Source organism: Lemur catta, chromosome 9, assembly GCF_020740605.2.
Source record: "Lemur catta isolate mLemCat1 chromosome 9, mLemCat1.pri, whole genome shotgun sequence".
Classification (NCBI taxonomy): Eukaryota; Metazoa; Chordata; class Mammalia; order Primates; family Lemuridae; genus Lemur; species Lemur catta.
The window spans coordinates 9,599,924-9,616,191 of NC_059136.1; the positions used below are offsets into that span (position 1 = coordinate 9,599,924).

General features: G+C 48.8%; 1 protein-coding gene across 2 annotated transcripts in view; it reads left to right on the top strand.

Annotated features, from left to right (window-relative positions):
- SLCO3A1 (solute carrier organic anion transporter family member 3A1) overlaps nucleotides 1-16,268 on the top strand; it is a 285,640-nt gene that overhangs the window by 242,606 nt on the left and 26,766 nt on the right. For both annotated transcript variants that reach the window (XM_045561769.1, XM_045561768.1), the window contains exons 6-7: nucleotides 2,672-2,870; nucleotides 4,857-4,995. In XM_045561769.1, coding sequence (XP_045417725.1) covers nucleotides 2,672-2,870; nucleotides 4,857-4,995 — 338 coding nt within the window. The remainder of the gene's footprint in view (nucleotides 1-2,671; nucleotides 2,871-4,856; nucleotides 4,996-16,268) is intronic.

Below are 16,268 nucleotides of genomic sequence, written 5' to 3' on the forward strand. Positions count from 1 at the left end.
TAGCACATAACCTGTCTCGATTTTTTAAAAAAAAGTTAAAGCCCTATCACAGTGACATGGCCAGATCACTTCTCCTCTCCCTGGGAACTGTGAGGGTAGCACAAGCCTTATTTTTGGTTTTCTTTTATACACCAATAATTCTTTACTATCCACTACTTGGTAAGTTTTATTTCCAAGAAGTATTAGCAAAATGCAGTCGGCCCTTTAATACCTGCCTGTCAGAGAGAGGGTAAAATATGCTCTTTATAATTAAAGTGATAACTTCTCTGTTACCTCCAGTATCTCTCAGGTTTAGTGCTCTAGCACCTGGGTTTCTCTCTTACCTCCTGATTTCTTTGCTGCTACTCCTTCCATGGTGATTATATTTGTGCAATTGCTTCGACTCTGGGGCTGTGCTCTATTTCTGAACAGATGCTGCCTAAGTCTTCTATCGACAAACAAATCAATAGTCTTCAGGGCAGAAGTTCAAAAAAACCAATTTTGCCTTCTTGTGCCTATTTGTCTCCCAGTGATTTCTGCCCATTGGGACACTTGGCAGAGGGCACCTTCTCCTGCACCGGGCAGTCCAGCGCCCTCTCCCTGCGCCCTGCCCTTGGTGTCACTCCTGTCAGCGTGGACTGTGGAGGCAGACCTCAGGAGGGGGCGGGGGTGGGCAGTTGGGGGAGGCCCATTTTCAGGTAGCTCCTGCAGACCTGGGAGATGGGGCCCAGGTGGTCGTCCCAAGGCATCAACGCTGGACTCTGCCTGCCCCCTGGAAGTCATCAGCAAGGGGGGCGGGGCTTAGAGAAGAGCAGCACGGGTAACTGAGGGTGGGTGGGGCTGATGTGTGATGAAGGTCGAAAGGGCTCAGTCTGCCTGGGTACAGTAATGAGGATGGAGTTTCAGGGAAGTTCCGATCACCGCCTGGAGTGTTAAGGACATGTACACATATCAGGGAGGGAGAAGGGAGGCTGACCACGGCTTGGAGAAAAGGTGCGAAAGCCTGTTATTGCCATGGTTACCATCCCTCCCAGGTCACACCCCCACTGTCTCTGCGGGGAAGTAAAACAAAACACAGGCCTGTTCTCTGGGCGTGGGCATGTTGTCACTGCTGCTCATTCACACAGAGCCAGTCTGCTTAGCGATTCATTCATTCTGAAAATAACAGTTGAATGTCCACTAGGTGCTGGGTGCTGTGCTGGGCAACAGGGGATCTGGGCCGGGCTGGACAAGACAAAAAAGGTTCTTGTTCTCAGGGAGGCTGCCTCCTAGTAGAGAGATAGAGAACAAGAAACAAGGAAGCCAAAAATAAATGAGACGATCTCAGAGTTCCAGTTTCAGAGAGCTGGAAGAGCGGCAAAAACAACAAACCCAGGCGAGAAACGATAGGGAATCATCCCAGGGTGGGGTGCAGGTATCCCTCCAGACGGCGTGGTCTGGGAAAGCCTTTCTGAAGAGGGCAGGGACCAGCCCGGGAAACACACAGGCAAGCATCCCGGGAGAGGGAGCTACTGCAGGTGCAAGGCCTGGGGCCTACCCTGTTTGGCCTATTCCAGGAAGAGAAAGGGGAGTGACGTGGTTGGGGTGGGCAGCATGGCACGGGATGAAGACAGAGAGGCACACGGGAGCCCGCTTGTGTGATCACTCCCATACCAAGGGAGAGATGGCAAGCACAGATATTCCAAGAGCAGCAGATGATACAGAGATATAATGTTTGTCTTAAGTGTGACTTGTGCTATTTTCCTGCAGAGCTAGACCTCCCTGAGTATATTTTCTCACCCTAATATTGAAATTAATTTGCATTCCCTCAGCACACACCAGCTGGTTGATGTAGTCGATTGACCTAGAGGTCTGTTGATTGGCAGGGAGGAGGCAGCCTAGACTGCAGAATTGGCCATGCATAATCTACATGGTAGATAGATGACACACAGTAATTTAAAGCCGAGTTTTAGATGAAATGAATCAGAACGGAGCAAAACCAACCAGGAGATTGGAACCCTGGGATCCTTTGGTCGTCCTGAAATTCCACGGGTCTCTGAGAATCAGAAATAACAGGTTTACGGTCCTGCTGCCTTGCAGATAGCTCCGTTACAGGAGAGAGAAGGGGAAAAAATATGCCAGTTACTCACCAAGAGCTACAGAGCATATTGATTTGACGGATGCCACTTGCTGAGGGGTGGCAGAGCTGATTCAAGCCCTGTCGCCGTCACCTTCGGGCTAAACAGCCTCCAGACCCTCCATGAAGCCCTCCCTCCTTGCCTCATTAGAAGAGGGGAAGGAAACCCCTAAATGACCTTGGGTCCCTTCCAAGATCTCCTCAAAACTGCAGAGGTCACATCACTGCTCCATGGCGTTTACTGTCCCCACACGCCCGCCTGGGTTCCCAGTCTGTCTGGCTTTGTCTCTTTGTTGTCCCCACTTCAGCTTGTGTGTGTGTTCCTCACGACGGTGCCCCGCTTACCGGGACAGGTGCCTGCACTTGCACTCATAATAACTGAGTTTTTTCCAGTCTGGCTCCCCCAGTGTTCCGTGAGCTCCTTGAGGGCAGAAATCGGGCCCTTCATAAAGACTCTGGGGTCCCGTGGAGGCAGTGGCACCACAGTGGGGTCACAGGGAATTCACGGCGCTCAGCCCGGCTGTGTGGATCGGCTCCTCCTTCCCCGTTCATGGTCCGGCCTCTGCTCCCTTCCAGGGATGACGGCCATCCCGTGTGCCTGTCTGGGGATCTTCCTGGGCGGGCTCCTGGTGAAGAAGCTCAGCCTGTCCGCCCTGGGGGCCATTCGGATGGCCATGCTCGTCAACCTGGTGTCCACGGCTTGCTACGTCTCCTTCCTCTTCCTGGGCTGCGACACGGGCCCCGTGGCTGGGGTTACTGTTCCCTACGGAAACAAGTAAGTACCCGAAGTGCCTGCTGCCGCCCGCGCCGGCTCCCTCTGTCCGCGGTAGGTTAATGGAGCCAGCTCTGTCCCTGGTGACCCTGAGCAGAGACAGTGAGGACACCTCTGCATGTTACTCCCCAAGGGGGAGGATCGGTATGAGCCTCCGGGCTGGGAGCGCAGACTGTCCCGGGCAGCCCCGGGGGAGAAGAGCAATCGTGCACTCCCTGGAGTACTCACGTCACTGTTTTTGGCATTTGGCTTTAAGGAAGATGTGAGGAGAGAAATCAGAATAAACAGTATGTTAAAATTTAGCTTAAAATGAAAGACAGAATTGATTTCAACAATTCCTTTAACCATTAGAAGCTGTCATTAGGCTCACATAATAATTACAGGGTCTGGCTCATGGTAGATATTTTTAAGTGTGGGTGGGAGAGAAGGAAGGAAAAAAAAAAGGTAAGAGAGAGAGGAAGGGGAAGGAAGTTAGCTCTTATGGGACCACTTTTCTTATTTCCTAGTTAATATCCCAGAGTCTAATCAGAATTGCCCTTAGAGGGAATTATGGAGAACCTTACGTATCCAGTGTCAATAGCTGTCCCCTTTTCTACATGGGACTCCAAGGCTGCCTTGGGAATCCTGGAGCACTGAGGCTGCAGCATGGCTGGCCTGCAGGTTACCTGTTCCTGTTTCTCCACAGCCAGACTCTTCCTCCAGGCAGGCCACGAGGCCTGCTTCTGTAGTTATGCCAGGAGATGCACTAGAGCCAGAGTGAGCAGGCAGAATGGGTGAACGGAGCAGAGGCAGCTTTCCCTGTGTGCATGCACAGTCCAGGAACCCTGCGTGCCTCCTTCCCGTTTCCCACCACTACGAGGTCACCTCTTCCCATCCCCACCCCTCCTCAGCCCCGGTCCCTCCCGGTCCAGATGTGATGGCTCCTGGTCTGCACGTGCTGGCGTAACCTGCTCAAGTGGAAAACCACAGTGCTCAGGGGCAGAGTCTTAACTGTATGGACATTACTCTTTCATAAAAAAAGAAAAAACAAAAACGTGTAGAGCCCACAGTAAACTGCGGCAGTTCTAACGCTTCCTCTCCCACTTACGAGTGAGGTACGTTGGGGCGAGTCACTTAACTTGGCTGAGCCTCAGTTTTCTTCTCCCTGAAGCCCACGGAGTTATACTAAGAATAAATGAAATAATACATGCGATACTTTACATGACACATAAATTGTCAGGTGTCACCGTCGTCATCTTTATTATGATGAAGTGCTCTGAGCCTTAGGAGACGTAGCTGAAAATAATCAGGCTAAAGAAACGACGCTTCCTCTCTCTCACGGCTAACAGACACCCACTCCACCCTTTTGTCTTTTTTCAATTTGCCTGCACCTTTAGTGACGCAAAGGAAAATTTAAGACGTCTCAGTGTTATTCTTCTCAGGACATTGAATCAGTCAGACAGACGATAATTGTTGAAGCCGATCTAGTTGAAGTAGCGTAGTAGCATGAGGCTTCCTGTCTGCTGGGGAGGAATAAAACACAGCGACAAGGAGCGGCCCAGACAGGGAGGAAGTGGAATGTTCAGCTGTGCGGGTTTAGCGGTTGGTCCAGGGAAGGGGATGGGCCGAGGCCACAGCAATCAGAGGAGACATCACGGAGGAGGCGGCGCTGGACTGGGCCCCAGCTGCTGCCAGCTGAGAGGGCATGTTGATGCCAGTGGTAAAAGGGGCATCTTCCTCCTCACTGGAGCAGACTTGGCTCCCACCTCACCAGGCCCCCCGTGCTCTCACAAGGCACAGCCCACGTGGCTCTCAGCGGTGGCCCTAGGCAGGTCCTTGTGGGACAGGGAGGGCCTGGGTTGGGAGAGGAAAAGGAAGGGAGTAGCAGGTAAGAATTCCGTGAGCAGGGTGCCGCGTGACTGGTCACAGACGAGGGCAGGGGCTGGCACTGGGGCGTCTGATCACGGATTGACCGGTATATAAGGCTTCCACTTTTCCTGTCTCTTCCAGCTCAGCGCCTGGCTCGGCCCTGGACCCCTACTCGCCCTGCAATAATAACTGTGAATGTCAGACCGATTCCTTCACTCCGGTGTGCGGGGCGGATGGCATCACCTACCTGTCCGCCTGCTTTGCTGGCTGCAACAGCACGGTAACGGGACTTGCTGATGAGACGGGATGGGGCAGGGGACTCGGCAGCCAAAGCAGCTTAAAACCCAAGGTCAGGGGTGGGACTGGGCAACCACAGGTGTTCCACGTGCTGTTCTCCTTCCTTTACTGCGACTTACGCTCAGCCTCTGCCCTGCTCTATTGGAGGATCTTCTTCCTGCAGCAGGATGAGAGGACTGACCAGCCATTCAGGCCTTCTTGCTAGATCAAGTGAGTTTCCAAGAAACTTCATTGAGCCACTGAGAGTAGAAATTCAAAGGAAGCTGTACATACGGAGCCAGAGAAAAAGATTGTGGTTCAGTGTGCTCAGAAAGAGGGTCAGTGGAATAGGATGTCTGCATAGGTAGTGAGCTCCCTGTCACTTGAAGTATGTAAAGAAAGAAATAGAAAACATTTATCACGGAAGTCCTCTTGCAAATCTGAGACTCTCTAACACTGATTCAGCCTCTTTCCTACTCAGTTCCCTCTGCCCTTTTCTTCCCAACTTTTCCCATCTTCCAGCCATACCTTTTCTTTTTCGTTTTGTTTTGTTTTTGTTTTTGACATTTTCTTTCTCGGCATGAATTTTACAATTGGTTGTCAGCCTGCGGCTTTCTGGGTTCTCTGCCTGAAAACCTGATGCTGAGTGACCACCCAGTCATGCTGCTCCCACCTTCCAGGTGTCTCTGGCGCCTCCCCCTGTGCGGGCCTCTCCACATCTTGCCTGGGCCAGGGCAGTAGCTGCCCCAGGACGGCCCCCGTCTGTTCTGTCTTCTGCGCTGCAACCGGAAGGACTTATGGAAATAACACTGCAGATGACCCTTTCTCACGCTCACCTGCTCAGCGGGAAGGAAGATCAGATCTGGGCCTGGTTCTAAGTTCTTCACCGCGTGTCTTCTGCTCTGCCTCCCTGAAGTTTGGGGTATTCAGCGTTCCCCGCACAACCCGTCTTTCCCTACGTCTCCTTCCAGTTGGATACCTCCTACCCACCGCTGGTGCCCTCCTCAAACGGCCTCTCTCCTCTGACACCATCCCTTCCCTCTTCTATCTTTGGGGTTCTTCCCTCTGACGTCCTTTGGTACCTGTCTCTCCTGAAGGCACGTTTCTCATTTCACTACAGTGATCTTCTAGAAGTGTCTGTCGTCTTTAGATTTTACGCACAGTGCTCTGGAAGTATCCTTGCAAAGTATAGATGGGAAGGAAAATACGAAGGCCGAGCGGCTGCTTTCAAGGAACTTAAAGTTGAAATCATTACTTTCCTCCCCTTCCCACGTCTTGTATCTTTTGGGAGCAGCAATTTCTCTGGAAGAAGAAAAATAGATCATTTATTTTCATTTTCAAGATTGCATTTTTTCCTTGCTTTTAACATTTAGATTCCTGGCCAGTTATTACCATTTTCTATAGAGAAAATAAATCATCATGTGGGGGTGGGGGGTAGGAGGAACTGATTTTTAAATTAGATGATAAAGTAATTTCTTTATGTGAATTGCAAATAAATTTTTTGAAAAGGGATGAGGCCTTGAGAATGGTTAAAATAAAAACACAAGCTGTTATTTTTCATGACAACAATTTCATTAACGTTTTAATATCTAAAAAGTTATAAATAAGTCTCAGTTATTGTTCTGTTGAAAGAATTAAACTGTTGCAATATAGGGTAGTGTCCTGAGATCAAACAAGTCTCTATTCCAAGGGAATGCACTGGCCAAGAAAAAAAATTGTCTTAAAATTGCATTTCCCCTGATGTTGCATGTACAAGAGTCTTATTGAATAAGAGCTTAACCAGGCCCACGGTTGCTTCCAGCTGCTGAAACAGCAAAGCTGGAGAATGCAATTATCGGGTTGCAAGCTCCTCTGCTTACCTCTGGACATATCGTTTATTCCCCAGACACCTGCCTTTTATTCACATTACTTGAGGTCTCACGTTGTCTGCTGGGGTGCAGGCAAGACAGGGAGGTTATTCCTATGCAATTACAAGGCAGAGATTGAGAAACCACCGGGCCCCAGAACTGGAGTCAGGGGGTAACATGTTCCCTGTAGAGGCAGATCGCTGGATGCCCTGGCTTCCAACAAGTGGATGAGGGATCTGGGGACACAGAGCCATGCTTATCCTGGAAAGAGGCCCCTGCGACAGTATAGCCTTAAAAGCAACCACAGCCATGAGACTTGAGACAGCAGCAAGCTTTGTCGTGCGCCTGTTACGGTCCAGGTAATGGGCCCTTCCCTGTGTGGCTCTTGGCCCACCGCAGCTTGGCCCAGAGTCAGGGAAACTCAGGCCAACATCCAAAAATGAGAAAAAGCAATTTAAATCTTTTAAATCTCTGCTACAGTATTTTGAGAAAATGCCAAATGGTGGCTGTATTCCTGCTACATGTATTCCCTCCTTCTCTCCCTCTTCTCCACTTTTTTCTTGTCTCCAAGCTCTTTAAAAAAAAATCTCTTCTACCACCTAAAGGCTTCTTTGTCCCTATTAACTCTTTCCCCTTTTCACGCTGATGCTTTCACTGTTCCCTGGAGTTCTGCGCCTTCCCCAGTAAGAATTCAGCCATTCTCCCTGGCTTCATCATTTCTTCCCTCCATACCCTCAGCCCCGTCTATGTCATCGTGGGCGTTCTTTTAGTCCCTGAACACAGATGAGGGTTGGTCACCTGCCCGAGGTCATGCAGTGGAAAGTGAAGGAGCTGGCGTTTGAATGAAGGGTCTGATGCCAAACTCGGCATCTTCCTCTGTGCTCTGCGACTCTCCTTTTTTAGGATCCCATCTTAATTCTACCTGCAAGAACCTCTTCAGACATGCTCTCCTCAGTGGGGAACTTTATTTAGCCTTTACTGTCTGACCCTCTCCAGTCTCAACCTCCCTCCTTGTATCACCCCTTAAAGAGCCATCTGCTAAGGGGAACTTCTTGGAGTTCCCCCAACCTACCAAGCTCTCCCTGCCCCCGGGCCTTTGTACATGCTGTTTCTTTTATCTGGCATTTTTCCCCATCTAAGCACCATCTTATCTGTCAGGGCTCAGCCTCCACTTGACTACTACTGGGAAGCTATCTGCCCCCTTGTTACTTCCTCCAGAACTGCATTAGTGCCCTTCCTGAGAACTCACATTGCACCTGCTCTCACCTATAAGGCTCTTACCCAGCCTGTTCTAATGGCTCATTTACTCTGATGTCTCCCTCACGAGGCTCCAGGGATGGGGGCTCTGTTATGAACCCTCACATTCTCAGTGCCAGCCATGGCTCTGGGTAAAGGCCCCAGGCTTCCTAAACACCTGGCTAGAGGCCCTGTATTGACCTCAGAGAGCCCCAGGGAGCCACGGATGATAATACCACCCTCTTATGTAGCAATTGGCAGGTGGGCAAGTTGGATGGTGCCGATTTCAGTACTAAAGACCTTATCCTTGCCCATCCCTCACCACTTTAGAGCTTCCACCAAGACTTGTGAAAATTTTCCATAACTCGATTATATGTAAATAAGTCACCTATCAAATAATTCTGATTATAGAGAAATCTGGTTAGTGTTAGCAGTTTCCTGATATTAGACTTTTCTTCCTGCCCTGGTTTGTTTTGTTTTTTTTTTTTTGTTTGTTTTGTTTTCTATTTTCTTGTTTCGTATGTCCTTAAGTGATAGCAATGGAAGCTTCCAGGACTGCATTTGGTATAAAATTTCTAATTCTTCTCATTGCATATGACCAGGAGGAGTGACAAAAAGATTTCAAGTTAATTTTGTAAGCTTCCTTTGGCGTGCATATATTGTCCAGATTGTTTCTGTACCTTTCACTTTCAGAAGTAATTATTCCAACAGAAAGCATGTTAGTATGCTACTGACTGACTCCTGGAAGTTGTATCCTTTTGATGTACTGAATAATTGACTGAGAAAAAAGGCTTCTATCAGCCACCAATAGAATATTGAAAGTCAATACCAGTCTAAACAGCAGTTTATGGGATACTAATGATAGATGACTAATCCGTCCTCCCATCCAGGCAACAAATATTTATTGAGCACCTGGTTGAGTGAAGCGCCAAGTAGGTTCTGTGCAAGGGGGGAGGGTAGCTCCATTCCCGACGTGCAGGGAACTCTCTGTTCAGTGGTACAGGTTTCAATCCAGGCTGCACCTTAGCATCGCTTGGGAGCTTTTAGAATATGAGACCTGAGCCCCACTCTCAGGCATTTGGATTTCTTTCTTATGGAGTAAAACTGAGGCATCAGTATTTTCTAAAGCCCCCCAAGCATTTGTGATAGGTAACCAAGGCCGAGGACCGCTGTTCTAACAGAATTCCCAGTCCCAGCACTGTTGACATTTGGGGTCAGCCAATTCTTTGTCACGAGAGGCTGTCCTGTGCATTGTCGGACGTTTAGCAGCATCCCTGGGCTCTACCCACCAGATACCCTCCCCTCCAGGTTCTGGTAACCACAGATGTCTCCAGACATTGCCAGATGTCCCTGTGGGAGCATAATTACCCCCAATTAAGAATCACTGCTCTCATAGAAGGGATAAAATGTTTTCTGAAAGTTATATCTTCCTAGAGACTGGTCAGCATCTGAGCTGACACTGAGTATTCATCCTTCAGTTTCTTTTTCCTTCTTACCATGACTATATTTGCACACTATAAACCAAGTGTCAGGGGTGCCCTATCAACATGCTGCAGCACGAGGAATGAACTGACAGCTTATATGCCATATCTGCTCTGAAAATGCATTTACTGTGGCCCAAACGAAGGTTTAACTGGACATTTGTCCTGAGCATTTTATATAGGAATCTGGATTTCTGGCCTCTGGAAAAGTTGAAGATAGCTCACGTGGGACCTGCACCCCAGTCGGGCAGTGGTTGGCTGGAGCTAGGAAGCAGCTGGCTCTTTGGACAAGATGTTTGCTCTCCACTTAGCTACAATCCTTGCTACTGACTGTCCTTACACCTAAACCGTTTTTTCTTATTTATGTTCCCTGTCTGGCCCCCAAAGGCTTAGAGTTTGCAAACCTTCTCGTATAGCCTGGCACTGTCTGATTCAAAAGCCTGTACTCATCCTGGTGATGTCTTGTAAGAAGGGACTTGTGAATATTCTGAAATCAAACCCTACTGGGGTATTGCCACCTGGGCCATCTCGAATAGCTCAGGCCCTGTGCTAGGCGTTATAAACATAGCGATGCATAAGGCATGGAATACTATAAGATGAGGTGTAAATCTATCATATTAATAGAGTTAGGTATAAGAGAGCACCCAAAGGCAACACCTAACCCAGCCTTGCAATATAGTTAAGTGAAAAGAACACATTATAAAACAATATATAGACTGTGATCCCTTTAGTAAAGAAAAATCTTAATATATGTATATCTTTGCATAAAAAAGAGATTGGAAGAATATGTAGCCAACTGTTCATAGATGGTTGCCTCTGGTTAGGGACTGAAAAGTTAATTTTTATCTATTTCGTTCAAATTTCCTATATATTTCAAAATCGTCTAAAATGATCATACATCACTTTTCCAACAAGGAAAAGCTTTTCTTATTTAAACAAAGAAATGCGACCTTAACGGTTAGGTGGTTACGTTGTGAAAGAAGGAAGCGGCCATGCAGACAGATCAGTGAACTCGCAGTGTCTTGCCTGCTGGGGTCAAAACTGGTTCCGGCTCGGGTGGGGCTGGAAGAGGGGAGTGGGCATGTTCCCCTGGAGGGGGAAGTCACGGCAGGGCCTGGCCTTCGTCATGAAGGGGAGTGGGTTTTGTGGCCAGGCATGGAAGGACATTCCACCAGGGAAGGATGTTCATAAACTGGGGGGTGAAGGTTTGGACCTCGTGTGCTGCAGGCGGGGACTTGGCTTGGAGTCAGGAGAGAAAGCTGGAGGGAGGGACAGGTGAAGGGGCCTGGTGTTCCTTCTGAGCTGCGGTCACACCCCTCACCTTTCCGTGCTCTGCCCCCTGTTTCCTACCTGAGATGGCTGCAGCAGAGAGCGGGCGTTTTGCTCCCTCAAAGAACAGCCCCTTCCCTCATCTCCGCAGGACATAATTAAGCTCAGGCAGGCTGTGCTCCGCTCCTGCGCCACAGGTCACGGGAGTGAAAGGTGGCCAGGGGTCTTGCTTTCATCTCAGAATTTTTCTCCCTGGCCATTATCCATCAGCCAGTGACCCTGCAAGGGAAGAGAGAGTATTTCTTCTTGCGATTTTTCAATCTCCCCTTTGCCTTGAGCTTGTAGGTTGCCCTTTGTGATGAGATCTGAGGGCTTTGCCTGGAAATACCAACCTGGGCTGAGCCAATGAGGAGAAGGGAATCTAAACTACAAAAGGCAATAATAAATGACCGGAGAATGTCTGGGGAACTTCAGTGAATCACGGAAGACTCTATAAATGTCTGGGACACACAGATGTGTGTTGTCATTCGAAGGAAGACACCCTCTTCTATCGTGGTGTCTCCGGTCCTTCACCTTCTCAGTTATTTGGATGTCAGGCGCGAAATATCGAAGCTCACACAGGCAAAAGCCGGGCGGAGCACCGTCTCTGGCAAACTCCCTTGCTGAACACGTAATAGAAACTGCATGTCTTCCTGATAACCGCTTTCCAGGAAGAAAAGCAAAAACAGTATTCTAGGCTGTTGGGTGCCCTTGAAAGGGAGCGTCCTTCCCACCCGTCACAGCAGGTTCGTGATACGAATATCTTCACCATCCCCGTACTGCTCCCTCAGAAAAGGAATCTTTCAACCGAGAACTCCGCTTCCTTCGTGCAATTAATAGGAATCAATCCATCGGTATTGAACGTAGGGAAAAGAGAACAACAACAACAAAAAAACCAACTTTATTTGCCAGCATTTTTGAAACCCTGCTGACGAGTATCTTGTTCTTGTGATATGAGCTGTCAAAATAACATGCTGACCGTTCCCTCCATCAGTAGAGAATGGATCCAAGATTCCGGAGAGTAATTTTCCTATTTTTATGGTCTCCGGCTTTATTGTAATTATTTATTCCCATCATTGTATGTGAATAGAAATGTTTCTCAATTTAAATTAGTGACTGAATGTGAAGCAGGGGCGCGATTTTCAGAGACTTGCTATTCTTTCATTGATTTTCTTTTTTTTATTTTTTTTAATGTTCTGTAGTTTTTAACTCTCTTAATAAATAATGCATTTTTATGATTCAAAAGCCAAAAACTATAAAAAGGAGGGAGTGAGAACTCTCCCTTTCACCCTTATCTCCTGTTCACCTACTTCTCAACCTTCCAAAAAAGATTAGTTAATTTCACGTATATCCGTCTGGATTTTTTTACTGTACACATAAGGCCGTATTCTGTACATTGCTGTTTTGTTTGGGTTTTTTAGTTAATATTTTATCTTGGAGTTCTTTCCACATTAGTACATAGAGTGCTCCCTTGCCTTTTTTATGGCTACATAATCTTCCATCGTGTGGACCTGCTAGAATCTCCTTAATTGGTCCCTGTTGATGAGCATTCAGATTGCTGCAAAACTTTAGCTCTTACAAACCACATTGTGACTCATGTTGTACATATGTCAGTTGTGCCTGGGAAAGTCTCTCTGGTGGATAAGTTCTCGTAGAATTGACAAGCCTGTCCCCCTCTGCCCTCCAGGTCACCAATCTTGTCAGGTCTGTTCTCTGAGCACAGTGACCATCTGATTATTAACATGAAGGATCATGGTACCTTTCACTGACAGTAAAGCTAGAAACTGCCACCCCATGTTGTGACACCAGGTAGAAAAGTCACCTGTCCTGGAGGCAGCAGGGACTGCATTCCTTCCCAGAGAATGGCAAACTGGGAAGATACTCCTTTGAAATGGGGATAGAAGACAGGACGTTTGCCAGGTCAGAGATCATAAGCTAATCTGGACTCTGGTGCACTGTCTCAGTGGCCATCTCAGGGGCTGCCAGCGAGAGCAGTGGGAGGACACCACTTCGTCCAGGCCATGACAGTCTATGGGCAGTGTCCAAGACCCGCCTGCTTTTTGGCCTGGCCAAACAGGACTGTGGTGTACATTGGGGATGAGGATTAGGATCCCAACCTGTATCATCTCCTTATTTAAAGTGGATCGTCCTCTCGCATCTAGCTTTTCTCTCTTTTCAAGCTTCCTACTGCTCAGTGCATTTGCAGGTCTGGGGATTTCTGCTTAGGTTCCCAGTTCATGCCAGCTGAAGGTAAGCACCCTACTTCCTTTTTCTGTGGGGATCATAGTATAAAACCCCACTGGTGAGATCACCTCTTCTAACTATGCACTCTGGGAAAGGTGAAACTACGTGGTCCTCATCTGCAGTACTTCCCCCCATATTCAGACATCTCAGTGGAAGATTCTTCCTCAACAACCTTACCACCCTGTGCACCCAGAGTCCTCTGGGCTCCCTCAACACAGCGTCCGAGCAGGTCTGTGCTCTTGTATCACCTGGGCCCCTTGTCCTAGGAGCTTTCCCTTTCTTGCCATCTGACTACAGCCTCAGCATTTTCCCTTGGATTCCCTGCCTGAGAGGTTGCAGGGATGTCTTATCCTGCCCCCATGCTGTGGGACCACCCGCCCATCCCTGCCAATCCTGTGGGATGGACTCTCCCTGTGGAAAAGGAAACCCATCCAAGTCCTTGTCAGATCCCCTGGCTTACCTCCTCCCCAGCCTCTTCCACAGCTCTTTTTGAATAAATTAAATCGGAATAAATAAGTAGAGATTTGCATAGAACCTTAGGGAGGGACCCATCCATTTCCAGCTTTTCTTCTCGGATATCAACAAGCAGATGCCTTCCCTGGTCCTGGGCCAGTCTCCAGCTTCTCTTCTTCTGGCACTAATAGCCCTACAGATGCCTCAGTCCTGTCCATTCAACCTGGGGCTGCCTGTCTTAGTCCATTCGGGCCGCTATAACAAAACTCCATAAACAGGGGGCTAATTAACAGCAGAAATTTATTTCTCACAGTTCTGGAGGCTGAGAAGTCCAAGACTAAGGAACTGGCAGATCCAGTGTCTGGTGAGGGCCTGTTTCCTGGTTCACAGATGGTGCCTTCTGGCTACATCCTCACGTGGTGGAAGGGACAAGGGAGCTCTCTGGAGCCTCTTTTATAAGGGCACTAATCCCATTCATGAGGGCTCCACCCCCATGACCTAATCACCTCCTAATACCGTCACCTTAGTGAGTCAGTTCAACACATGAATTTGGCCTAGGAGTGGGGTGGGGAATACAAACATTCAGAGCATAACACTGCTACCCTTGGCTACAAACCGCACAGCAGCTTAACCCTACTGTGTGCTCACGAATTCACAAGAACATAGGCTTCGTGAACAGATTCAGCTCACCCAGACAGGGCTGCAGTCTCTGTGTCAGCTGTAGTCTGAGATAAAGATGTCTCATTTTATCCCACTCCAGTAGTGCCATGATCTCAGGATTCAGTTCAGGAGGAGTTTTCCACTTCTTAGGGCAGGGAGGGCCTTTATGGTAAATATAATGTGATCAAACCATAGCCTAGGTGTGGGGCAAAAATAAGACCAGAGGTGGGTACCAGTTGCAGATGACATTAAACCAAAAAAAGCTCACTGATCATGTGGCTCATTTAGAGGGTTCTGGCCCTGGAAGTTCAGTGGCTACGTCACATTCCTGGGTGTTCCTGAGAGACTGAGGGAGTCACAGCTCTGTTCCTAGAGTACTTGGGCAAACAAGGCCACAGCCATCCCTGAGCTGCCACATTTATACCTGACTAGTCTTAGAGTCCATGCGGCTCTAAGGGCCCCATGTCCAAACCTCTTCTCCTTCACAGACCACTGCAGTAAAGAGCGAGAAGGATGGTGGGAGGAGTTGGAACTAGGGCAGGGTTTGAGAGAGATTTAGGATGTACTAAAATGGACAGGACTTAGGTATTCACTCATTCAGCAAATGTGTGTAGAATCCCAGCTATAAGCCAAGCTCTACCCTGTATGGCTGGGGTAGATCAGGGAACAAAGCCCCGGTGGTCTCAGTCTTCATTAGCCTTATGGTCCAGAGGAAGACGGATTTGCCATAGGGAAGGAGGGGGGTCCGGAATTCCCTTCTGGTTTCCAGTGGATCAATAGGGTGTTATTACTAAGGTCATAACACCTTAGTAATGTGGAGGGAAAGGAGTTTGGGCCCGGGGGTGTGTGGCTGTCAGGGTCTGGTCAAGAAAACAGTCCCCGCACGTGTTCAGAAGAAGCAGAGAAGCAGTGTGTACAGGTGGGCAAGTTGGAGCTTGGAGGGATGTCCCACGGAGCTATGCCACTGTGACTGCCCCTGACGCGTGCCCTGAGATGTGGGGAACCATGTCGGCAGGCTGCAGCCAGGTCATGGGAGGAGGGCGTGGGGCCTCTGTTGGTCAGCAGAGAGGACAGAAAAGAAGTCAGGTGCCAAGTGGGAATGCTGGGACAGACAGGTGCCTGCCGGGCACCTCCGTGGATGTCCCACCCATGCCTGGCTGCGTGACCTTCTGAGAGTAAGGGTCTCTGCTTCTCTTTGTAGAAGGGGAAAGCAACTTTCTCACTATCCTTCATAGCTCTCAGTTGGGACAGACTCCTGTAACATGAGGCAGATTAGCAAGAACAGAGGTCTGTGAACGTGTACACCTCATGTGTGCATGGGAGGGAGCCAGGGAAATGCGGGACTCCCAAGAGGTGGCTTGGAATTCAGGCTTAAATACCACGGTCCACTGGAACCAAGAAAGAAGGGTGTGGGGAAGGCCAGTCATGGGGGTTATGCAGGAAAAGCACCTTATGCAAGAGCAATGCTTGGTGTGCAGATGTAAGACAGTGGTTTCTAGAGGGGTCAGAGTCTGGGGATTTAATCAGCCCTCTTCTCCTGTACAGAGAGGAGACCCCGTTACAAATGGAGATTTCCTTTATAGATATAAATTTAATTTTCCTTAAAAAAGGTAAGTTCTCTGTTGCAGAGGTTCTCCTGTGACTGCAGTTTCTCAAAATATTCTTTATGCTAAAAAGGCATATTTTAGGGGGGCTTAGTCTGGTCTCCTGCAGTCATATTTGGGGGGCGCATATTCTGGTCTCCTACAACTCCTACCTTGTAAGCCTCACCCTCGGTCCCCTCCTGTCCAGCACCCATTCGTGCAGGAAAGAGAACTCCGGGAACGGTTCCCAGCCGCAGGAGGGAGAGCAGTGCCAAGCTGGCAGCGCAGGATCAGGCACAGGCCATTCGGTCTACACACCGCAACTCGAGCGCTGAGTCTCGGGAAGGGGCATGTGGGGTAGATCTGGGAGGGATCTGAGCTAGGGGTTAAATTTAGGAGTCTTGAGCAGGTATGAGAGATGAGAACGTGAACGAAAAAGAGCTAGGGGAGGCCAGCCCAGGTGGG